The sequence below is a fragment of the Euleptes europaea genome, chromosome 5 (assembly GCF_029931775.1).
Source record: "Euleptes europaea isolate rEulEur1 chromosome 5, rEulEur1.hap1, whole genome shotgun sequence".
Taxonomy (NCBI): Eukaryota; Metazoa; Chordata; class Lepidosauria; order Squamata; family Sphaerodactylidae; genus Euleptes; species Euleptes europaea.
This window is the reverse complement of record NC_079316.1, coordinates 93501454-93527738: the sequence shown is the minus strand read 5'-3', so window position 1 is coordinate 93527738 and position 26285 is coordinate 93501454. Positions and strand designations below refer to the sequence as shown.

At 43.8% G+C, this 26285-nt stretch overlaps 1 protein-coding gene across 1 annotated transcript in view; it reads right to left on the bottom strand.

Moving 5' to 3' along the window:
* Nucleotides 1-25759, bottom strand: part of CTNNA3 (catenin alpha 3) — a 955294-nt gene extending 929535 nt beyond the window's left edge. The window contains exons 1-2 of the mRNA XM_056849344.1: nucleotides 25658-25759; nucleotides 18660-18852 (exon numbers count right to left, since the gene is read on the bottom strand). Coding sequence (XP_056705322.1) covers nucleotides 18660-18852; nucleotides 25658-25759 — 295 coding nt within the window. The remainder of the gene's footprint in view (nucleotides 1-18659; nucleotides 18853-25657) is intronic.
* Between the last annotated feature and the right edge of the window lie 526 nt (nucleotides 25760-26285).

Sequence of the window (26285 nt, the reverse complement as noted above, 5' to 3'; positions counted from 1 at the left end):
CTGAATTCAGGAAAGAGGAAAAATGGGACAAGGGAGAACTGATTAACTTTGCAAAGAGAATTTATTACTGCAGGGCAGACAGGAAAAGGGAACTGGAAAGAATTGTGAAGGAAAGCAGGGAAAGAATTGATTGATTAATTCTGCATGTAAAATAGCACTGCTGTGATGATCCATGACGGAATGATAAGAAGCAGGCTGACGGAAGTTTAAGATTGAAATGGCATTGTGTGCGTCAACATTTGCCTGACAGCGGAGGGATGTGCAGGGTCCATGTGCCCAGGCAGTAACTGTCGTGACTATGCAGAAGAAGGAACACACATCATTCACCAAAGCAAGCCAGGTTGGGAGGAGATCAGGGAGCAATGAAATGGCAGCACCGCTAGATGCCTCTGCTGCAGTTGCACCACCATGGGGGGGGGGGGTGTTGCATCATAACCATGTAGTGAGTGGAAAAGACTACACTGAAAACCATTATCTGTCACTCCCAATTTCTGTTTGGTGCCTCATTCTGACATTGTCTTGTGCCAAAAACTGTACTTGGTTTTTTAAAAAACCTGTAACTGGACGTAAGCCTAAGGCTTTCCCTCTGTCCAACAGTTATCTTGCTTCTCATGTTAGCAGAGCCTTTTATTTTTAAATCTACATTTGAAGCACTGTATCCATGCAACCATTCACAGAAGACACTTTTTTTCTCTTGCTGATTTCTTTCAGCATGTGCTAAACCCCAATGCTAAACCCCAATGGATGGCCCAGGCTAGCCTGATCTCATCAGATCTCAGAAGCTAAGCAGGGTCAGCCCTGGTTAGTATTTGGATGGGAGACCACCAAGGAAGTCCAGGGTTGCTGTGCAGAGGAAGGCATTGGCAAACCACCTCTGTTAGTCTCTTGCCATGAAAACCCCAAAAGGGGTTGCCATAAGTCGGCTGCGACTTGAAGGCACTTTACACACACACAAACCCCAATAGTTTACAGTCATAACTCCCCATCATTATCCCTTGGTTTGTACACATGTTTTGGCACACTGACAGTACTCTGAATGTAATTGACTAAGATGAATTCAGGTACATGAGTATAACTGTGCAATTTTGCTCTTACTTTAGAAAATATCTCATTCAAGCCTGCACTTCCAAGAGGGGATATGCACACTTAAGTCTTGGGGAGCAAATGAGACAAGAAAATGATGAACTAAGAGAAAGGAAATGCAACAAGAATAATCAAGCTTACTATGCATACGGTCACAATAACAAGCTCACAATGGCAGCTTGTTGAGATGCAAAGTTGCTACTGCAAATGCAGACACTTCCCTGTGGGTCTTACCATTGCTGAAACAAGCATGGCTGCCTCAGAATTAAATGCCAATACTATGTGCACAATTCTAAACATGTCCGGGGCACCAGCATAGCCAGGGATCAAAATAAAACCAAATGCCCTTCCCTGGGGTATTTACTAACATCACTCACTGCATGGAAGTAAAATCTGGATCGTCTGATCCAAGGACACAACAATGTTCATCATACCTGTAAACAAGCCAGTGTTATTAACAGGCAGAAATGAATTGAGACCAAACACTGTTTAAAGACCATAATGGATGGGTGGCAGTTTATTTCAACCAATAACACTTCCTAGCCCGATTATTACAAAAAGCACCTTTGGGCTCTTCCAGCTAATAGTGGCTATTCAATGAAGAATGCAGTTGTGAACTCACATCACCAATTCACATGGTAATAACTGGAAGGCTTACTAGGAGCTGGAAAGTCGTTCATGCATTCATAGGATCCTTTTTCTTTACTTTTCTTTTCTTTTGCCATCAAGTTGCAGCTGACAGGGTGACCTTGTAGGATTCTCAAGGCAAGAGATATTCAGAGGTAGTTTGCCGCTGCCTGCCTCTGCATAGGAACTCTAGACTTCTTTCGTGGTCTCCCATCCAAGTTCTAACCAGGACTGACTCTACGGTTGCCAACCTCCTGGTAGTAGCTGGAGATCTCCTGCTATTACAACTGATCTCCAGCCAACAGAGATGTTCACCTGGAGAATATGGCCACTCTGGCAATTGGACTCTATGGCACTGAAGTCCCTCCCCTCTCCAAACCCCGCCCTCCTCAGACTCCACCCCAAAAACCTCCCACCGGTGATGAAGAGGGACCTGGCATCCCTAGCTGACCCTGAGATCTGATTAGACTGGTTTAGCTTAGATTATCCAGATCAGAGCCATAGGACCCTTCCTGACTGGTAAAAACCAACAGATAAACTCTTGAAAGGTGAAAGGGTACTTATAATTATCATGCCAAAGAATATGTTGGAGGAAATTTTTGCCACAAGAATCATTGTTTATGCCAAAGCATGCTATCTGAATCCACAATGAACTTTTCCCTAACCTCAACCCTCCCCCCCTTTCCCTGTATCTAACACACTCCAAATAACATGCTTGTTTCCTCCTTTACATTAACTGTGCCTTTACTGTCTGTGCCTTCACTGTAGACATCTTTTTCTAGCTTCCACTCTGAAAAAGTTAAGCTGAAAGTATAGGGCATTCTTATATCCCTCCACAAAGAGTTACAAAGCTTTGTTCCTTCTCCAGAAAAAAATGTAACCCACTCGAGCACTCAGGTTGGTAGTTCCTGAGCAAAGTGAGCAACATGGAGCAGCATGTTTTGTTAAGAAAGATTTGCGGGGGGTGGGGGGGTTTGAATCTTTATACCAAGACCCTGAATTTGAATTGGTATGCTGCAAGGATCCATTTCAAAGACGACTGGAGGCATTTCCTTCACCCAGTTTCTACCCATCTATTAAATATTTACCTTTTTGCTTTGCACTTGAGTACATACTACATAGGTACATAATGCACAAAAATATTTAAATTGTATTTATGAAAATGAATAAGCCAAACTGGTAAGCCATTTGTCTGTGAACAGCATACAAGTCTCTAAGTTTCTTGTGTGGTCTGTAAGAGAGTGCAAAGTTTATTGTGTGTATGTCAAGGGGGTATGGTCCTGTATGGAAGGGGGGGCGTTACATGCATATGCAATTAGGAAATGTATTTTCTAGATGCCTAATTCCTTGAAATGATGGCATATTGTGATGCTATATAGTCTGAGCTGCCTTTCTTGAGTGTCCATTTTTGCATGGGTTTTGAGTTCTCTGCAATAGTGATTCACTTCTTTGCTCTCATTTATAAGAGTTTTGAACTTTCAGCTGTGGGCAATCTTGTCTTTTGGACTAGAAACTCTTGGCTTCAGTGTTTCCCATTTGTAAAATTGGTAAACATTTTCAACAATGTCTTCTAAACAGATAGCTACTTAAAATGCTGTACATTTGTGTGTTACATGTAGCTTATTTCATTCTCCAGCTTGTTTTCTGGCATTTTAATTCTTGTTTTTTTCTTTGTGACACAGATGGAGTCTGGATTGTGTAAGGATGTGTGTCAGCCCAGTGCCATGTATATAGATGTGTTGCTTGGAGGCAGAGGACATGCACTGACAGAGGACTTGCACTGGCAGAGGACTTTCTGACAGAGGACTCTCTGTCAGCAATGCTGATTCTGTGACCTTAGGCAGATGATGAGAGGGAGGGCATCTTGGCCATCTTCTGGTCACTAGGTGTGGGGGGGAGGTAGTTGTGAATTTCCTGCATTGTGCAGGGGGTTGGACTTGATGTCCCTGGTGGTCCCTTCCAACTCTATGATTCTATGATTCTATATTCTATGCACGCACATAGAAATAGTCCTATCCTTTGAGTCTGCAGCTTTAAACACTGGGCTCCGCCCCTTTACCTTGCCCTGGGCAAAGCGCCCCTCCACTTGTTCCTGATAGACTCCATCATTTGAAAGGCAGGGTTCCGATCATGAGACCTCACCAAGGGACCCAATGTATGTATTCCAGGAGCTGATAACCCTACTTGTATAATCCCATCAATATGTCTTATTGTGATAGAAAGGGGGCAAATGAGGTATTCCTTTTAATATTGAGCATTTTTAGTCAGCTTAGCTGTAAGGACCACTCATGGATTACTACATGGTTAAATGACATGAAGCAGATATAAGAGTAAATGGCCAATTCTCACAACTGAGGGAAGTAACAGTGAGGGTCCCCAATGATCAAAATACCTGCTATTTGACTTGTTCATACATTACCTAGAACCAGGGATGAGCACTACTTACATAGAATAACAAAGTTAGTCAGGACGGTAAAAACTAAAGCAAGACACAAAGAGCTTGAAGAGGCAGTCTCCAAACTGAAAGAGAAACATCATTGTAAATGATAAAAAGAATAATTTGCTACACACTGGAGGGGGAGAATCCTAACCACATATATAATTATGGGGTATATACTGGTGGTCATTAATGCAAAAAGAGATCTTAGGGTTATGGAGTATAGCTCAAAAATGTCATCGAAGTATGGCAGTGGTGCAAAAGGCCCCTTCCATACTAGGGATTATTAGGACAGAGGCTGAAAATATATCAGCTGGCATTGTAGTGCCCTTGTAGAATTCTGAGGTGCAGCTAAATGATTGCCCCATTTCAAAAAGGTGATCTTAGAGCTGGAAAAGGTGCAGAAAATTGGAAGTAGAACAATCAAGGGGTTGGAGCATTGTTCCTAGGAAGAGTTTGGGACTTTTCCATTTCAAAAAAATTGCTGTATAAAGGCTTATAGCATTATGGTACAGATAAGGTAGATTGTTTTTCCACCCTTTCCCATAGTACTAGAAATGAGAGCCGTGTAATTAAGTGGATGGGCAGTCATTTCAAGATAGAAAAAAAAAAGATTCTCTTCATGCAGTGTATGAATTCATTACCACAAGCTATAATGATGGCCAGTAGATGGCTTTAAGAAGACAGCAGATAAATTCATAGAGAAGTCTATCAACACCATTAGCCATGATGGCTAAATGATACTTTCATGTTCAAAGATGGTGCACCTTTGAAACTAGATGCCAGGATTTTGCCTTCATCGTGTGCTTGTGAGTTTCCTGGAAGCATCTGGTTGGCCACTGAGAGAAACATGATGTTAGACTAGATGGATCTTGTGGTGTGTGTGTGTGTGTGTGTGTGTGTGTATTTTTTTAGTAATGGTAGGATTGGTTGATCAATCATTTATGTAAATATTAAATGACAATAGGTTTTGGCTTGACTGTAACTATTAACTCACAAATCAGATGAATTATGTCTTCTTTTGTTGAACTAAACTCAGACAAATCCCAACTTATCCCAAAAGAGAACACAGGGACTTGCCCTAAAATTTATATTGCCTGCTATAATATATATCAAGCTACCAAAACTCCTCATAACAAAAGACAATACATCTTTTGACAATTTAAATCTGAAATAATTTTTCTGCATAACAGAAGACAGATTGACCACTGTACCTGCAACATAATAAACTGAAACCAAGCATGTATTTGTGTTTTGTACAACTGCTCTGAACAAAAGGAAGACAAGAAAACTGGAAGGCTCGGAGCTGAGCCCCGCCCCAATTTTCATTTGCTCTCTATATATTTGGCTGGCCTAGAGGGTGCATTTAATTGCAGGAAAAAACTAATCCTCTACATTGTCTCGCTGCCACTGAACCAAAGTCACAGATGTCCCTTTTATCTCTCCAGCCGAGCTCTTTGTTATTGCTTTCCTGCAACAGGGATCCTGTTGAATGAAGAATTGCCCCATTAAATGAAAGGTACTAATGGGTTACCTTGGGCTTCAGTTATCTTTATTGCCTGCTCAACTCTAACTTTGGCAGTACAATCTGGTCTTCCAACACTGTGGTATTCACATTTCCTATTTTTTCACTCCCAATTCTCCTTCCACGATAACATCAGTTCCCAACGAAATCAGCCAGAAGCACGAGTCCATTGAGATTTAACTAGTCTTGTTATCTCCTGGTGTCAGTGCTTGCCTTAGACATTTCTTTGCACCTAAGAAGTCAAAGTGGAACCTGTTCATTTATTTAAAATGACACACAAATGAAAGTTGAAAGAAAGAAAATGACACCTTCTCTGTAATCTGCTGCCTGAAGTACCTATTTCACCTTGGTGCATTGTAAGGCCAACTCTGCCCAGTATAACCGCAGACAGACCAAAAGAAAAAGAAAAAAGATGTTGCGTCTAACCCACATTTCCTTGCAGTGAATAAGGACAAATGGGATGCAATGCAGTCAATACAGCAGTGAATAGCTATTTATTATCAATACTATTAATACAGTGCCCATTCATGCACATGACAAATTAAATGTCAGCCTCTATGCAGCCACTTCTTATGCAATCAGAGTCATTGCACGGTAAGACAATACTGTTCGTAGACTAAAGGACACTACAGAGTTTGCTTTCTGTGGGGAAGAATGTCATTACCTAGGATCCTGCAGTCCATTTCCAACAACAGGAGGAGAACTTCTCTCACCAGACAAGGGAAGTGCAATTTCCATAGAATCGTCTCTCCCACCTCAGATCCCCAATTTGCCCCTTTGTCATTCATAAAGGTCTCCTGACCCCCAGGAACAGAACTTTGGGAGGGTGGGCTCAGTGGGCTGCAGAAGGAGCAGAGGGAAAATTCCATTCTGTGACCTCTGCTCATGGCTCTCATGGTTTCTGAGCCACTGGAGTGGATCCTACCCCTATTCTACCACTCCAGTGAACAAACTTTATTCATTAAATATTGACACTCTGCCTTTTCTTTTGAAGTCTTTCTTCAGTGTAAGCAGTAGTTCCTCCATTGGAGGAAGAGCCACTCCAGTTGGAAGAAGGCTTCTTAGGCTGAAGGAAGGCTTTTTGGAGGATGGTTGGATCCACCCCACGACATTTAGGTCAGTTCCCAAACTTTCTGAAAGGTTCCACAGACAGAATGATTACCACAGTCCAAACCATTATCCCTCAAAGATGTCTCCAAGATTACATGACAAAACATTTTTAAAACCAGAGAGTCTCAAAAGCAATTTGGAACACAGCACAGAGCGGACAGGAGCGGTCTTTGAATTAAACCTGTCAAAACATCTTGCTGCATACAGGCGCAGCTAGTGCCCCTTCTGACCCCACCTACTTTTCCTATTCCTGATCTAAAACATACGCTACCTTTAATCTTTTCAACCTCTTATGACCTTATAAACCACCCAAAAAGCCATGACCCCATATTTCCAACCCAACAGCAGACACTACCCTAGGCTGTGGTACAGCAAGAGGAAACCTCTTAAGAAACAGCACATCACATAAAGCAGCACGTAGATGGTTGCAATCTCATACCACACTCACACTCAATGCATTCATTTCCATATATGCATTCTCCTGATAGGCGAAGCTGCTATCGGCCAATCGAAATACATCAAATACCTATTGTCCAATTTCAGTTTAGATCAAGCACAAACAGTATCTCAACTATGCTATATTGGTTCCTAAATGATTACGGTATTTGTAAATGAAAGTTTATCTAAGAGCACACTTGAGATATGGTGGTAACTAACTGCACACAACCCTGGCCAGGCAATAGATGGAAATAACGCAAGAGGCAGCTGTTGTCTTCAAGACCATATATAGCCGGTAAGTAATGGAAATAGATACCAAGCATATGAGCTATGCCTGAACCACTCCATTCTGGGGGAGGAGGAAAGGGGAATGCCAAAATGATTATCCTAGTAATGTGTTACATTGCTGCCCTGGTTTTACAGTAATTAAGGATCAGCCACAATAGCAAGCTGAATACTGAACTGTGGTTTGCTGTTTATAGTTTAAAGCTTTCATTCCAGAAGTATTTCCTTCTTTGTTTTGGAATTATTATTTTTCTTTGAATCATACTATGCAGGATTTCATAAGTCAATGCATGCTCTGTGAAATAAAGAACACATGAAATCCAGTAATGCAGCCTTTCAAAAGCTGCTATAGTTCATTAATGGAAGCATAAATATTTCACTGTCTAATTTAGCATCTCCAAGTAAGAATTAGGCACTAGAGAAGTAATTCTTAACTGGGGTGAGATGGTCTTCCAGGGTGTAATTTACAGATCTTGAGAGGCATTCAGAACTTTGTGGGACAAATGGGATTTTCGTTATCTCCTTCTCCACAAGTTGTTCTATGTTCAGCAGTTCCTTGATGATAATCTCTGAACATCAAGATTCTTCAAACTAATTAAAAAGACAGGTTCACAGATTTGCAAATCATGGTGTTTCCACACTAACTGACAGTAAAATTTTATGTGAATTACAAGATGTCAAAGTAGACCTGCAACAAAAAGAGCCGAGTTCTAAAATGATCCAGCAACAAAGATGTTTACCAGGATCCAAAGGCATTCCATGCAGCTCACTGAGGAAACCACAGGAAATTATCCTCAAGCAATGACTACTGTCTACTAATATCAAACCTAACATTAAGGAGCTAGTAATGGCCAATATACCCAAGAGCGGAATGTATGCCTAAAATCTGTATAATGTATGCATATAGCATAAATACCCCTATATGAATAAAGGGCCCTGCCAACTGGCAGTGCTTTCTCAAGGTCATTTAACCCCATAATAAATGCTAGATTTGTGCTAATGTATTGCTGAACCTAAACCAATGCATATTGTTATTATGTGCTGGAGGGGAGGAGCATGGAACAGGATGATGAAGTACCTGGGTTCTAGAACTGTGAAATAGTCAGGACTTTAGTTTCTGCCAGAAGAAAAAATTAACAGCACCTGTGTATTTATTTACTTCATTTGTACCCTGCCTTTCTCCCCAGTGGAAACCCAAAGCAGCTTACATCATTCTCCTGTCTGCTATTTTATCCTCACAACAACCCTGTGTGGTAGGTTAAGCTGAGTGCACAATAAGCTTCCCTGGCAGAGTATTCTAGTCTGACAATCTAACCAAGACACCACATTGGTTCCTCTGGGTGAGTAATGCGCATACAGGTATAAAGAAAAAAGCTCAGATAGTAAAAGACAAGGGGGAGCTTAAAAGCATAACAATGAAAAACATTGGCCCAAGCTAATTCTACAAATGACAGCCAGTGTGATGTAGTGGTTAAGAGCAGCGCACTCTAATCTGGAGAACAGTCTTCGATTCCCCTCTCCTCCACACGAAGCCTGCTGGGTGACCTTGGGCCAGTCGCAGTTCTCTCAGAACTCTCTCAGCCCATGCAGAGGCAGGCAATGGCAAACCACCTCTGATACCCCCTTGCCTTGAAAACCCTATGGGGTCACCATAAGTCAGCTGTGACTTGACAGCACTTTACACACACACAATTCTACAAAACCTGTAACCCTTTATTGAAATACAAGTCTTTACACAAAAAAAGCAAGAAAATGAAAAAAGCCATTCAAGATACATACTGTTCTATTACCAACTAGCCATCTTCTCGACCCCTCCATCTTTGCAATTTCCTTGTCAAATCCTGTTCAATCTTTTTTATGTTTCATCTACCAGCACTGGTTAGACTACAACCCGGATTTTTCCCCACTAAGATTTGTATAGCTAACACGAACATTGTTTCAGTTAAATCAATCTGAAATAAAATTATTATTAAAACAGGTCTTCAGAACTATGTTTGTAGCACAGGAATATGTCCCCTATAGCTGAAATAAGTGCCTTATATCCACTGTTTGAATAGCTAGCTATTATCGTTGTTTTTCTTTGGCTGCAGTCCTACTTTCATATAGCTGATAACATATGACGACAAAACTCCTCCAGGGACCAGTTTCATATAGGGAAGCCACTGATTTTCACTCTCTAGCAAGCTAGAGTAAAAAAAAAAATCCCTGTTTCAATTTAGCTCCTCCATTATGCAGATTTAGGGCTGCCAAGGCAGACCCCCCATGGGGATGCAAGATCCTGCACTCACAGGTCCAATTGCCTGTTGCTGCTCCAAGCGGCTGCGATAGAAAAATAAAAAAGTAGCCTTGTGTACTCACTGGAAGATCATACAGGAAGTAACGAAGGATAGTTCTAGTAATCTCCAGAAACCTAGAGCTACCCTTTGTCCCTGCCTTATGTGCCCTTCACAGCCCTCCTGTTATGGTATCCTAATAGGCCTTAGGCTGCCCTGGTACACCCCGCAGGTGTTCAGGACTGGAGCTAGTGTGCAAAGGATGGAACAGTGTTGTGTAGCCGGAGAGTTAAAGGGGTCTCCTGGCATGCATCTTGTTTGTGCCAATGCTGCAGAAAGCTGACTGGGCTGAATCCAGAAATGCTGTTCCATACTTTCCCCTGAAAGGAATGTTGCTGCTTTTCCATGAAGACAAAGACAAGCATTTAGCATCTCTATAGTTTTCCTGCAGTAGATCGCACGCATCCTGCCAGATCTCATCAACTCCATTCAGATGGACCTAATCTCATCCTGTAGCCAGACAAGCCCTCTCAGATAGGGCTGTCAAAAAAAAAAATTCGGTACAGTTCGGATTCGGCCGAATTTGGCCCTTGTGGGTTCGGTACGTGCCGAAGTCCGAACTCCCCCACTTCGGATCCGTTCAATTCGGCGGGAATTCAAAGTTCGGGAAAAAAATTCGGCCGAATAAAGCCATTAAAAACACAACCGCGCCTTTCCGCGGCTCTGGGGGGGGGCATTTTTGGGCTTAGAGGTCCCAAACTTTCAGCAGAGCTTCAAAGGACGTATATTGAAAGACTCCCCAAGTTTTGTAAAGATTGGGTCAGGGGGGGCTGAGATATGGGCCCTGAAAGGGGTCCCCCCACCCTTAATGTGGATCTCTCCGCAGAGCTTGCTGCCCAGGCACAAAGCTCCCAGCCCGACAAACAGCTGATGAGAGCAAGGGCGGGGCAGGTGCTAAGAACTTTGCAAAGCAACACAACTGCAGAGCAACCCCTTTGCAAATATGCAAAGGGCGGGGCAGGTGTGAAGAATTTTGCAAAACAATACAACTGCAAAGCAACACAAGCACGCAATGCAAAACCTTTGCAACAGTGCATAGCAACACCTGACACCTGGGAGTTTGCATACCATGGAAAGGGACAGAGGCAGCTAGCTATGCATAATGAGCAGGAGGGGGTGGAATGTCTCCTTTTGCATTGGACTTGGGACCAGGCAGATGCATTCTTTAAGTCACCATTTGAAAACCAGTTTTGAGCAAGCATCAATAACCTAACTGATCTTATGAATGAGGAAAAACCTGAAGAATAAAAATGAAGCCCCCCCTCAAACCAGGGAGAGAGAGACTGGAGGGGGAACACACACCCCAGGCAGAACCGGCAAAAGCCCCCTTTGGCTTCCCCCCCCCACCCACAGAAACTGCTCCCTCCCCACACACACACACAGACTCTGCTTTCCCCCCCACACACACAGAGAAAAGAAAAAATATAGATTAAAGCCCCCAAAGGGGTCTTACTGTGGCTGTCTTCTGTTCCAGCAGGAGGGGCTGGGAGGCTGGGTAATCCAATATGATTCCATTTGTATCCAATATAAGATCCATATGTATGCATCTCTCGAGGGTGATCCATTCATCCCAATAGGGGAAAGGGGAAAGCCCATATCTCGGGGGGCCCTGACCCAATGTTTACAAAACTTGGGTGGTCTCTTAAAAAGCCTTGACTGAAGCTCCGCCGAAAGTCTGGGATCGGCACACCCAAAAATGCGCCCCCTGCAGCCATGGAAAGAGAAAGGGGGGGAGCCAATATTTCAGCCCCCACTGAACCCATCTTTACAAAACTTGGGTGGTCTCTTAAGAGGGATTCTCTGAAGCTATGACAAAAGTTTGGGGGCTAAACCCCCAAAAAAGCGCCCCCTGCAGCCACGAAAATGGAAAAGGGGGGAGAGGAAAAAGGGGTGGAGCCCATATCTCGGGGGGCCCTGACCCAATGTTTACAAAACTTGGGGGGTATCTTAAGAAGCCTAGTCTGATGCTCCGCTGAAAGTTTGGGGTCGGCACACCCAAAAATGCGCCCTCTGCAGCCATGGAAAGAAAAAAGGGGGGGAGCCCATATCTCGGGACCCCCTGACCCAATGTTTACAAAACTTGGGTGGTCTCTTAAAAAAACCTGTCTGAATATCCCCTGAAAGTTTGGGGTTGGTACCCCAAAAAATGCGCCCCCTGCAGCCACGGAAAGGAGCAAATGTGCACAAGCACCCCCTCACACACACATGAGGATTTCCCTCTCTCTCTCTCTTTCCCCGGCCGGCCGCACATCAGCTGATTCCTCCAGCACTCAATCCTGACTGATTGGCCAGAAGAAGACCCAGCTTGGCCACCGATTGGCCGGGGGAGGAGAATGCTGCTTACTGACGGTTATGCTGCTTACTGACGGCCGAATTGGCCGAATTTATTCGCCGAACTCCCGAACTCGCTGAATTCGGCCCCCCCGGTTGCCCGCCAGTTTTGAGTTCGGATCCGTCCGAACTAAAAACCGCCGAATCAAGGGAAATTCGGCTGATTTTCAGTTCGGGCCGAACCGAATTGACAGCCCTACTCTCAGACCCCACTTTAATTTCCAATTCCATAACTCAAATGCTTAGGGACTTAATTCTCAAGTATCCAGACATCATTTCTGATGACCTTATATCCTGGCTCTATTCACTGCACCCTCTTAATCCAATCTTGAGCAATCAAGCCTTTGTCATTGGCAATGACCAGCCATTCCCAGCCATTGCCAGGCATAGCCTCCAGCTACATTTAGGGTTATAAGTATAGCCCCATTGGCCACAGTAAAATTGCTACCATGTTCCTGGATCCAAAGTGTGAGCCATGATACTTGCGTGTATTGTTTTCCTTGCCAGTAGTGCTGGTTACTACTAGCTTTCTCGCAGCTGCCTCTGTCTGGGACCTCATTCTTCGGAAGGTAACTATAACCCACCTGGGAACCTCCTATCCTTGTGTCCAACTCCTCAAACCTTTACATTTGTTGCTCTGTATGTGTTGGGAATTTTGTGTGCATGTGAAACTAATTTGACTCTTAATAAAATCCTTAAAATTCATAGAACATTTCGTTATTGGGACTCTTTCCATTGATTTGCTCATCCGGCGTATAAAATTGATTCAAAGATCCCCACACCAGCCTCTTGTGAAGCTCTATCTAGTCTTCAGCTAATTTCCCCCAATAAAGGAGACCCCTGTGCTTGGCATAACACTCCCACCGGTTGCCAAGCTCTGGCTGGGAAACCTATGCAGATTGAATCCACAAGCCTTTATTCTTGCACAATTTTCTGCTTTCTCGTGTCAAATTTAATAGTAAATAGTGTATTAAACGGAAAATTAGCAGTGAAAAGGGATGGCGGAAAAGCCATACATCAAGAACTTACCAAAAATAAAAAGACAAAGCCTAGAGCAGGTCCACCAAGAGGGAGGGACTGGGGAATAAAATTTGGGGGGCCCAAGTCAGTTAGAGGACCCCTGAAGCTAGCCTCATCCTGATCCAGCCAAATGCTTTTCCATTTATTTTCCTTGTAATGCAGTTCTGCATTGGGGGCTCAGGGAGGTATGAGCATAGGAAAAGGCACTTTGGGTTCTCACCTTTCTGAAAGACTGAAGCCAACTTACCTAACAGATCCTGCATTGAAGCAAGATAATTTCTCTCCCTCTTTTCCACACTTTTCTCATTCATTTCTCTCTCCCTTCACCTAATTTTTCCACACACACATCTCTGTTTTCAAGTCTTGGTCTCAACTCCTCATCCCCATCCTGCTTGGCAATTTAGAAAGTACATTAGAATATACTTAGTCATAGTATAGTAGCAAGCCTTTGTTAATATTATGAACAGAAGGGATCACATTTCCCTGTGATCTAACAAACAGTAAAGGATGCTTCCCCCCTCCTCCACCCTCTACATGCATGGTAATGGAACATTAATCTGTTTTAGTGGTTATTAGGGTTGCCAACTATCAGGCAATACCGTGTTTCCCCGAAAATAAGACATACCCATAAAATAAGCCATAGCAGGATTTCCAAGCATTTGCACAATATAAGCCATACCCCAAAAATAAGACATAGTGATAGGCGTGGCTAGAGACTAAACTCCCCTGAGCCCCGCCCTCCGTGGGCCGTTGGGCTCAGTCTTCCCCTGTTCCCGCGCTCGGGCCCCAACCTCCCAGGGGGCTAACACTCCCGTTCCCCGTCTTCTCCCCACTCCCCTCTCCCACAGACGGCTCCCCCCACGATCTGCCGCCACTCGCGGTGGACTCCCGCTCCCCCGCTGGAACGCGGGGCCGAGCTTTGGCCTCTGTCGGGTCCCCCGGGTTGTCCCCCCACCCCCAGGACCCGTGCCGTCTGCCTCGGGCCGGCCCACTTCCCCCCAAGGTGCAAGGTCGGAGCTCAGCCTCCCCCCGTTTCCCCCTCCGGCTCTGCATCCGGTAAGTGGGGTTGCCTCCCCAGGCATTGGGGTTCTCCCGGAGGGTCCCCCGGTGTGGCAGTGGGGGCGAGGCGCAGTCCCGAGGGTCTGCCCCAGGTCGCGGACTCGGGACACATACCGTACTTATGGTAATAAGAAATAAGACATCCCCCGAAAATAAGGCATAGTGTGTCTTGTTGAGGAAAAATAAATATAAGACAGTGTCTTATTTTCGGGGAAACACGGTAGCTGGAGATCTCCTGCTATTATAACTGATCTCCAGCCGATAGAGATCAGTTCACCTGGAGAAAATGGCTGCTTTGGCCATTGCACTCTATGGCATTGAAGTCCCTCCCCTCCTCAAACCCCGCCCTCCTCATGCTCCACCCCAAAAACCTCCCGCCGGTTGCGAAAAGGGACCTCGCAACCCTAGTGGTTATACATGTGGAACAGAAGTTAGAACTCCCAGTTCAGGCACTGGGTTTTGATCATTATTGTGCTGGTGGGAGATCTAATAGCCCTTTGTAAAGGCCACTTTGCTATATGACAAACGGCGCAATCTTTTTAATGTCAGCAAAATCAATCCCAGTGGTCCCAACACATCTTATCCACTACCAGAACATAACCCAGTTTGCCCCTGCCTTTGTGCTAGGTAAAGTCACAAGGGTAAACTGAAATAGATTTTTTACTGATTTACTTACTACAGAATTATCGTGGCATGAAGTTTTTGTGAGCTAGAGCCCTCTTCATCAGATGTAAGAAGTGTATCCTATATTGACAGATAGATATATGTGTGTGTGTAAATCCAAAACTACAAAATTAGACACATGTCTATAGAGAGTACTACTGAGAGGCACAGGCTGTGCAAATGGAGTGGACGGGAAGAACATTTTTTGGCTAGCAGAGTTTGTCTGGAAAGAGGAAGGAAAACTGTTCCTGCTCTTTTACACAATTATGATGGCCTCTATAGATACGAGGGGCTTGCTCCGGTCGCTGTGCTCACAATATTTAACAGTAGTTTGAATAGTGAATTATCAGTTCTTCTACCTGCCAAAAGGGTTGCAGAAATCCTTGATGAAGCAACAGCGATGGCTATCCATTTTTTGGGGAGGGGGGGATGAACTGTAGGCAAAATTATCTATCACAAATGTCATGCCCAGTCTTTCTCCCCAGCCAGGACCCAAACCTGCATTGTTCTGCTGTCCTCCATTTTATCCTCACAATAACCCTGTGAAGTAGGTATGGTTGAGAGTGTGTTGCCCAGCAACCTTCCATGGTGGATTGCAGATTGGGGATCTGAATATTAGAGCCACATGACAAATTGGTCAAAAGCTCTCTTATTGTATGCTTCCTATAGTGATGATAACCTGGTTTACAGTGCTCCGATTCCCTTCATTTTCGGCACTGCAATTTCCATCATCATCCTAGAATTGGTGGTCAGTTTTCAGACATGTAGCACTATTTTCTGATGAGTTATGCCTGCCACAGAGACCCTTAGCTTCCATTGCAAATTTGGTGGGGGGAGTTGTCTCGAGATAACCTGGGCCAGGATATTCCCATGCCTTTTATTTTTGTCCCTGGAACTCCTACAATCATACTGAAGCTGGTAGCCACTTTTGAGTCCCTTAGCTTTATTCTCTAATGAGTTATTCCTGCCACAAATGGACAAATGGGCTGACAGGCCAATTCTTTTATAATTATACATTTATGATAACAGCAAGCCAAGTGATTTGTTTTTTTATACTATTTGGTTTGGATCAAGATCATATGGAGGGGGCAGATGGAATCTTTGTCCGGAGGTCCATGGTGGCTCTTGGCAGCCCTACCTGGAGGCTATACCAGGTGAAAGTGACCCTGTTTACTCATGCTTATTATCACATATAGGACTATGTCTTTCTGAAATGTATACTTGATAGCTGTTTTGAGCATTTCTGTTTTTCTACACATATTTCCTGGGTTTTTAAAAATGGATTTTGATTGTCAGCTGCTCTTAGAGAAGTGGGATAAAAATATCTTAAATAAATTGAATATGTACAAACACAAATGCACGTGCCTCACTACCATTATATCTCAAGATTTACAACGTGTATCATCCCAAACATTCTACGGAGCATGAGACATTCCACTTGGGCCAACTGTAACACAGACATCAAGAAATGAAACTAATCTTCAGGTAGCATACCATTACCTGCAAATCAATGTTGACCTGGAACAGTCGAACCACAGCGATCACATTTACAAAACTACATTATCTGGCACTGCAGTTCTCCACGCACTTACGGTAGATGGAATTGTTCCAGCAACTCCTTGCATGACGCTGATCTTTATTGCAATAACCTCCTTGCATAATGATGGAAGGTAAACCTGACAAAATACCCATTAAAATGCATAAGCTGTACCTAATTGGCTTTATGAATGTTTTATTTCTGACGGTTCTGGCCCAAAGCCATAAGCAATGTGAAAGTCTGAAAGATCTGTTAGAAGTGACTAGTAATACCAAATTACAAGCCTGTTACAGTGTGGTGAACAGATTGGCAGACTAAAACGAGTGGTATTTCTCATAGCCACAGATGATTATGACTGCTAGTTAACGGCAGTTTAATGCTTCCAAAATGATTGTTCCTCCCAATCAGTTTGGAAGCATTTCTGAAAATTTCTGTAGAGGACAAAAAGTTTAATTTAACCATCCACAACAGTGATTAATAATGAACATCACTTCCCACTGGAATATAAACATGTAACTCAAGTGTTCATCTCCCTTGCCACCAAAACTGTTTGGCAATGGCACAGACACAATCCATAACCACATATGAACAGCTTACTAAAAGGAAGTAAAAGTAGCCTCCAGTGGGCACAGGTTTGCCAACCTCCAGGTGGTGGCTGGAGATCTCCTGCAATTACAACTGATCTCCAGCCGATAGAGATCAGTTCACCTGGATAAAATGGCCGCTTTGGCAACTGGACTCTATGAAGTTCCTTTCCTCTCCAAACCCCGCCCTCCTCAGGCTCCACCCCCAATATCTCCAGGAATTTCCTAACCCGGAGCTGGCAACCCTAAGAGGTGTCATGAGTCAGCCTGCAGAGACCTCCTCTGACGACGAGGGACATCCTCAGGCAGAAGTCCCACAGGAACAACCACAGGGCCTACAGCCTGCCGGAGTGGAGGATCAGCCAAGGTCAGGAGATGACTCACCATGTCTGCAGCCAGCCAGCTCAAGGACTCCAGTTGGACCTGACACCTTGCAACATGCAGTGTCTCCAGAGGCCTCGCCAGGGCCACTGGAGCAGAGAAGAAAACAGGTCCGTCTGGCAATGCAGCAGAGACGGCAAAGTGCTAGGCTGAAGGCTTTACAGAGGAACCTCCCCAGTAGCAGTGATGAGGAAGAGCAGGGCTGAAGCACCACCTGTGAACTCAGCCTCATCAGCATCAGCTGGCTGCTACAGCAGCAGGGGAAGGGATTTAAGCCATCAGTTAGGCTGGGCTGTTGTGCAAGCAACTTGTCACCAACCTCCTTGAGTACCTGCCTTGTTTCCCTGCTATCCTTTGGATTCCTGGTATCCTGACTTCTTGGACTAGCTCTGACTAACCCCATGGACTTCCCTTGCCTGTATTGATATCTCGGACTCTGCCTTCGCTGTGAATGACCTTGGACTGTTCCCCAGACTATGCTTACAGCCCTCGCTCCTTGCCTGTACCACGACAAGAGGCCACCATTTTGTACCCCCCAGTCCTTATCTTCTCTATAGTACTAGTCTTCTTGCGTCTTCTTGCCACCATCACCATTAATCTCAAGGACAATGTATATTCTCAAAGGGGTCAAATAATTTTGTTCGGCATGCCATCATTTTCTAGTTCAACTTTAAATTAAAGGCCTAGTTTCCCCTGACAGTGAAGAGGAATTAAATTCATTAATTTTGACTGGACCATTTAGGGGAGAAATTTTTGAACACAGTAAAATCAAGATTATACTGAAAGGATAAATGTAAATTTAGACTATTTGGGGGGAAATTCTATTCTGATTTTGACATCATATGTAACACATATGTACAAATTTATAAAAACAGCAGGAAACAAGGGTACTGCAGTTTCTCATGCCTGTTCCCTTTCCAGTTCTGTCGTTTGCTATCTCCTTACCTACTGGGCAGCATGCACACACCCCACACACAAATCAGGGTGGGTGGGCATCCTTTCATTTCACAAGGCAAGTCTGATCTGCCAGTACATCTAGTTGTGAATATTAAAACATGAAGTCAGAAAGCATGATTAAAAGTGCCAGGATAGGCATATGCCTTTTGCTCTAAGGCCATGAGAATTCTTTTCAATTATAATGATGAGGAAAAGTGATTGTGAAAGGCAATTCAAAGGTCAGATTTATATGCCCTTTGTATAAAAATACAGCTGATAATAGCTACAGCGTTATATATTATAGGCTTACTTTCTTTGCGAACATCATGAAGTGCAGCATTAAGTTCCTCAGTTAAGATGGGGGAGTCTTTAGCTATTTTCTCTCCTTTGTCCAATAAATTCCACGTTGCATCTTCTACTGAGGCAAGGATAACACATGCTCTTTTGGAACGTCCTTTTTTCTTGTTAGAAGGATTTTGAGGGCAATTCACTAATGTGGTAACCTAAAACATAAGAAGTTTCAGAACACTGAGTACCACCATTATATAATAATACATTATTTACGGCTATTTACCACCATTAAACAAGTTACATTTCTTTTCAGTTTAAAATTAACAACAAAATAATAAGCCCAAATAGCTGTGATTGAAGAAACTCTGCTGTGCCATGGTCCCAGAAACAGAGCAGAAACAATGCATGTGGGAAAGAGAGAGAACAAGTAAGTAATGTGAGACTGTGACATAGGGTTGCCAACCTCCAGGTACTAGCTGGAGATCTCCTGCTATTACAACTGATCTCCAGCCGATAGAGAACAGTTCACCTGGAGAAAATGGCCGCTTTGGCAATTGGACTCTATGGCATTGAAGTCCCTCCCCTCCCCAAACCCCACCCTCCTCAGGCTCCACCCCAAAACCTCCCACCGGTGGTGAAGAGGGACCTGGCAACCCTACTGTGACACCAAGATCATACCTAGGTTGGGGGGGGGGGTTACCCAGAATCTCACACCTTGTAAAAACTGTATTGTGGAAACCAACCCTCAGACATACTTCTCCCTTCACCTGCTGTGGTGGCCATCACAGAACTACCTGAGGAACCAACAAAAACTGATCTACCTTTTAGCTACCCAGATGAGGAGAACACGAACTGGGCACTCAAAAAGGGAAATTCAGACAGAGACCAGTGTCTCTAGAAAACCTAAGACTGCCCAAGAGGTCAAGGCATAATGAAAAGATGTATGCCATCAAAACGCATCGTCAGAGGGTAGCCCTGATAGTCCAAGGTGATAGGTCATCTATGCAAAAGGAGAGAGTAGGCTTGCCCACTGTTCCTTATTCACTGCAGAAACACTCATAGAAAAGGACAGATGCAAAAGGCAACTTTCATTTAATATGTTACAACGGCAGAATATTATAAAGTACCAGTAATGTAATGTAAGACAACATGAGTTCACAAATCCCACCCACCCCAGTTCGGAGCTCTTCAGGTGGCAATCCCAGGTTGGGTGTGGTATCTGTACCAGAACATAGCCAAAGGGGGTTCCATCAAAAGGAAAATGTATGATTATTCTTGCCCATAATTGCAAAAGGTGGCAGAATATTATAAATGCTCTGAAAAATTGCTCACATGTTTGACAGGGACTCTGCAGTATTGGGTCAAGTTTTAATGGCATCATTAACATCATTTAAAATAAAGAAACAGACTTAAGTAAAACTGCAATCAAGCTGACCCACTCAGGACCTTACAATGTCTGCACCATAAAAGCAATGTTTATGATGTTTCCCTCTATATGGTAAATGAACCCTGAAGCTCTAAAAAGGCATTCAGGCATTAAAATGACTTCTAGAAAAAATATCAGCACTTTTGCTATTCTTTATAGCTTGCTAAGAAGTGCTCTTGGTATTACTTCTTGCAAACTTTTGCAGTAAGACAAAGGATGCATAATTTCTGTATTTCCTGTTTTGCATTTAATACAGTTTCAAGAGCTTCCCTTTCAGTTTGTTAATTTGGGATGATTGATAGTTGTCTCCCCATTTACATTTTAAGGATATCATGTTCCTTGCTCCATCCCCACAACTATCGATTTCATTTTCTTAAGACATTTTAAAAAGATTAATTAAAATGAATGCCTGTAGGCTTCAACAATTAGCATAATATGGATTTACCAAACTCGGCCACTGAAAATTATCCTGTTTAATCCAACAACCAAAGCATTCACGGCCCTCCAATAGTGTCAGGCATGTAGGCTCAAGAGTGGGCAATACTTAGGGCTGCCAGGTCCTTCTTCGCCACCAGTGGGAGGTTTTTGAGGTGGAGCCTGAGAAGGGTTGGGGAAGGGGAAGGGACTTCAATGCCATAGAGTCCAATGGCCAAAGCGGCCATTTTCTCCAGGTGTCGGCTGGAGATCAGTTGTAATAGCAGGAGATCTCCAGCTATTACCTGGAGGTTAACAAAGCCCGCAAAATATGTGATCTGGAGAAAATGGATGCTTTGGAGGATGGACTCTGGAGCATTGTACCCCACTGAGGTCCCTGTCCTCCCCAGGCTCTATCCAGGAGTTTGCCAGCCTGGATCTTACAACCCTACCCCCCATCCCCTGCCAGTTGCCAAGGGGGACCTGGCAACCCTACAGAAGAGCAAATATGCATGTCGCTGTCTGGCTGCAGCTGTTTTCTGCACAATTTCACTGCTATTGTGTGTGTGTTAAGTGCCATCAAGTCGCTTCCGACTCATGGCGACCCTATGAATGAAAGTCCTCCAAAATGTCCTATCTTTGACAGCCTTGCTCAGATCTTGCAAATTGAAGGCTGTGGCTTCCTTTATTGAGTCAATCCATCTCTTGTTGGGTCTTCCTCTTTTCCTGCTGCCCTCAACTTTTCCTAGCATGACTGTCTTTTCCAGTGACTCTTGTCATCTCATGACGTGACCAAAATACGATAGCCTCAGTTTAGTCATTTTAGCTTCTAGGGTCAGTTCAGGCTTGATTTGATCTATAACCCACTGATTTGTTTTTTTGGCAGTCCACGGAATCCGTAACCCTCTCCTCCAACACTACATTTCAAAGGAATCTATTTTCTTCCTATCAGCTTTCTTCACTGTCCAGCTTTCACACCCATACATAGTAATAGGGAATACGATGGCATGAATTAATCTAGTCTTGATGGCCAGTGACACATCCTTACACTTCTTTTCTAGCTCCTTCATGACTGCCCTTCCCAGTCTCAATCTCCTCCTGATTTCTTGGCTGCAGTCTACCTTTTGGTTGATGGTGGAGCCAAGGAATAGAAAGTCTTGAACAATTTCAATTTCCTCATTGTCAACCTTAAAGTTGTGTAATTCTCCTGTAGTCATTACTTTTGTTTTCTTGATGTTCAGCTGTAGTCCTGCTTTGGCACTTTCTCTTTTAACTTTCAGCAGTAGTCGTTTCAAATCTTCACTATTTTCTGGCAATAATGTAGTGTCATCAGCATATCTCAAATTATTAATGTTCCTCCCTCCAATTTTCACTCCACCTTCATCTAAATCTAATCCAGCTTTCCTAATTATACGTTCTGCATATAGATTGAAGAGATAGGGAGATAAAATACATCCTTGTCTGACACCTTTGCCAATTGGAAACCATTCCGTTTCTCCGTATTCTGTTCTAACTGTGGCCTCTTGTCCAGAGTACAGGTTGCGCATCAAAACGATCAGATGTAGTGGCACACCCATTTCCTTTAAAACCAGCCATAGCTTTTCATGATCCACACAGTCAAAACCTTTGCTGTAATCTATGAAACACAAGCTGATTTTCTTCTGAACTTCTCTCGTATGCTCCAGTAACCAGCGTATATTTGCAATATGATCTCTAGGGCCTCTTCCTTTTCTGAAACCAGTTGAACATCAGGCATTTCTCGTTCACTGCTATTACCTTATTGTTAATGATGCACTTTCCGAGCAAAAAAGAGCTTGATGCAATGTGAGAATCCCCAGGACAGGAAAAGAAGGGAATGTCATCAAACCAGCCTACTATTCAATATACAGAAAACAAATCCAAAAAAGGGGGGGAGAATGGAGAGAGAAAAAGTACACTTGATTTGCTCCCTTTTAAAATCAGTCACAATAAATTCAGGGGAATAAAGCTTGCAAGTATTTCATCATGATTTAGAATTTAAAACGAATATAGCAGGGGGACAAAAAATTAGCTAATTGTGGTCATCACAGAGAGAAGGCTCCAGTCCCTACTTATTTTTATATCTGTATACAAATATTAACCCCACAAATGTAATATTGGATACATATTTATTTATTTGGGAGCCAGTTTGGTGTAGTGGATAACAAAGGTGGTTTGGAGCTGTGGACTCTGATCTGGAAAAGGGGGTTTGATTCCCCACTCCTCCGCATGAGCAGCAGAGGCTAATATGGTGAACTGGATTTGTTTCCTCTCTCCTGCACATGAAGCCAGCTCGGTGACCTTCGGCAAGTCACTCTCTCTCAGTCTCACCTACCTCACAGGGTGTCTGTCTGTTGTGGGGAGGGGAAGGGAAGGTGATTGTAACCCAGTTGGATTCTTCCTTAAGTGTTAGAGAAAGTCAGCATATAAAAACCAACTCTTCTTCTTTTTCTTCTTATATCTTGCTTTATTCCCCAATGGGGACCCAAAGCAGTTTATGACGCTGTTCTCCCCTCCTGTATTTTATCTGCAAAACAACCTTGTGAGGTAGGTGAGGCTAAGAGGGGGAAGCAAGCCCAAAGTCACCCAGCAGAGATTTGAACCTGGGTCTCCCAGATCCTAGGGCGAAAACGCAGGGTCGCTTTAGCCTCCTTTATTCCGTTTCAGCCAGGATTCAGCCAAGATCGAACACATGCATTTCGCCGAATGTGCGTTCGATCCTGACTGAAACAGGGAATAAAGGAGGCTAAAGCGACCCTGCGTTTTCGCCCCTAGTCTGGAGCTCAAGCTACTGTACCACACTGGCTCTATGCTGTTACACTGTCAAAATTAAGCAGGTCTTAGCCTCATCAATGTAATTATGGTTATAACACTGAACTGGAATGGGTTTAGGTTCAAACCCCCACTTGGGCACAGGGTTTAATGAGTGACCTACCTCACAGGGTTGTTGTGAGGATAAAATGGGAGGACCATGTGACCCACCCTGAGCTCCTTGGAGGAAAAGGAAGGATGGGAAACTGCCTAGAATCCCATGCAAGTAGCTCTGTGGAGGAACAACAGCAACACTTCCACTAAGCCCACTTGGTGCAGAGGCTGAAGTGCTGGCCAAGCCTGTGGATGAGGAGACCCAAGTTCAAATCCCCACTCTGCCACAAAACCTGGGCCAGTTGCACTCTCTCAGCCTAGCCTACCTCACAGGGTTGTCCTGAGGATGAAATGGAGAAGAATGGGCCGATTTACATTGCCCCGACCACATGGGAGGAAAGGCAGAATAAAAATGTAGTGTATAAATAAAACACACATATCTTTAAGCCAGACAAGATGGATAAGTCTGCAGTGAAAATGGATATAAAATATCAGAAAGGAGTTCATTCTGGTTCTCCCCCAATACTGTTATCCTGCTTGCTAAAATGAACACCTCTAACCCAGTACACCTGGGTTAACAAAGGGTGAAGCAAAAGAAGCATTAGTGGGGGAGGACTGTAGCTCAGTGGTAGACCATCTGCCTGGCATGCAGAAGGTCCCAAATTCAATCCCCGGCATCTCCAGTTAAAGGGACTAGGCAAGTAGGTGATGTGAAAGACCTCTGCCTGAGACCCTAGAGAGCCACTGCTGGTCAGAGTAGACAATACTGACTTTGATGGACCAAGGGTCTGATTTAGTATAAGGCAGCTTCATGTGTTCATGTGTTCAAGCATCCTTCCTGCTGGAGACAACAGCACCTTGAAGTGTAGCTCAGCTTATTCATGTGCCTGGGCCTTTTTAGAAGTTTACAATTTAACTGTCGTAAATCTCTTTAAAACAAATCAAAATGAGCTCATGCGATATACAGTTAGAAGGAACATGTGGTAGTCAGTTCTCTAATTATTATTGACTTTTAAAACAATCTAGTATTTCTAGTGAATAAGAGAAAGGAAACAAGCCACAGCTTCTAAATTAATGTTTACTTACAAACAAAAAAAGGACAAACTGTTATCTAGATTACATCTTGTAAAGACCTTGCATTCATGGCCCATTACCAATGCTGATTTCTCCACACCCATCTCCCCTGGACATCACAGACTCTTCTGCATATCACACCTAATCCCATCAAGCCTGCTATTCACATTTACATACTGTTCCTCTACTTAAAGACCTTAAAGACTTAAAGACCGATGGAGTCACATTCTATCTGTATCTGAAGAAGTGAGCTGTGGCTCACGAAAGCTCATACCCTACCAGAAAATATTTTTGTTAGTCTTTAAGGTGCTACTGGACTCTTGCCCTTTTTGATCTTGTAAACCATATCAGCTTCATACACAGCCACCAAAAAAAAGAAAAGACAACAAAGAAGTGCAACTCTACAAAAAAGGAAAAAAGAGTAGTGTTGTAGTGTAGTGGAGCATATTACTACCACAGTCTAATCTAGAGAGAACTATGAATTGAACTAGATGTGGCAAACATAAAAGAGCTCTTTTTTAGATTAATTATAGTCGCATACTACTCCAATTCAGACTGGGGCTGCATGGGGAGGTTTCAGCCCTTTCCCTGATCAAGACTCTCTGTTCCTTCTAACTGTATATTGCATGGTGAACATGTATCCATTTATGCTACCACAAGTGGCAGGAGCATCCTTGCTTCCATAAGGAAACTTCCCAAAGGAGACCAAACCAAATTCCACTTTCAGCACTGCAATTTCTGGCACCACAAATTGTTTTTAAGAAGTGGGTGGGACCAGGTAGGTCTTTTGCCCAGCAAGGGTTCTGATTGGTCACTGGAGATTTGATTGGCTGCGCAGATTTTTAAAAACATTGCTTTGGCAACTGTTGCCACTACACAAGGATCTTCACTGTGTGCCCACAAACTCAAAAAGTTTGGAGACCCCTGTTCTAGCCCATATAGCTCTTCATGGAAAAACAGTGCTACATGTGACTTAGCATAGATGCCGCTACATGTTTTAACTGCGCATACCAACTGCAGCATTACATGAATTTGTTCCTAGTTTCTACCAGGCAGGAGATTAAATATATTACAATTCCCAATGTGTATAAGCTTTTTCACCCAATATTTTTCACAGGTACATTTTCTGAACACACAAAAATGACATCAACCCTCCTAAAGTCAAGTCTTCTGCATTCCATTTTATATTTCCATAAAATGCCTCTTCTAATCTAACATACCTGAATTATCAGGGGTTCTAGCAATTTCTCCAATGTGTGTGTCTGAATCTCTAGATGCTGTGGGTCTATTTTCATTTTCATGTGCGGAACTCTTGCAGACATTTTGCCTGTAAGAAAAAGGGAAATCGTTTATTTATTTGTTTGTTTACATGGATACACCTGCCTATCTCCTAGCAGCTCAGGACCCAAGGTGAGTAACACACAGCAGTATCAGCGATACTAGGCGTTTATAATGCTAAAGATCTGTGTTTACTTCAAGGAATTTACCGTATTTTTCCCTCCATAAGATGCACTTTTTTCCTCCTCAAAAGTGAGGGGAAATGTCCGTGCGTCTTATGGAGCAAATGCCGGCTGGGCGCGTGCGCGTTGGGACGGTGCGAGCCAGCGTTCCCCGCCCCGATGGCCAGCTGGGAGGCGGGCGGGGCCACACAGAGCGAACCGGCGAACGTGCCCAGCCGGTTCTGTGCGGCCCCGCCCGCCTCCCAGCTAGCCATCAGGGCAGGGAACGCCGTCTCGCGCCGTCCCAACGCGCATGCGCCCAGCCGGCTCTGAGTGCCCCACCCGCCTCCCAGCTGGCCGTCGGGGCGGGGAACGCCGGCTTGCGCCGTCCCGACACGCACGCGCCCAG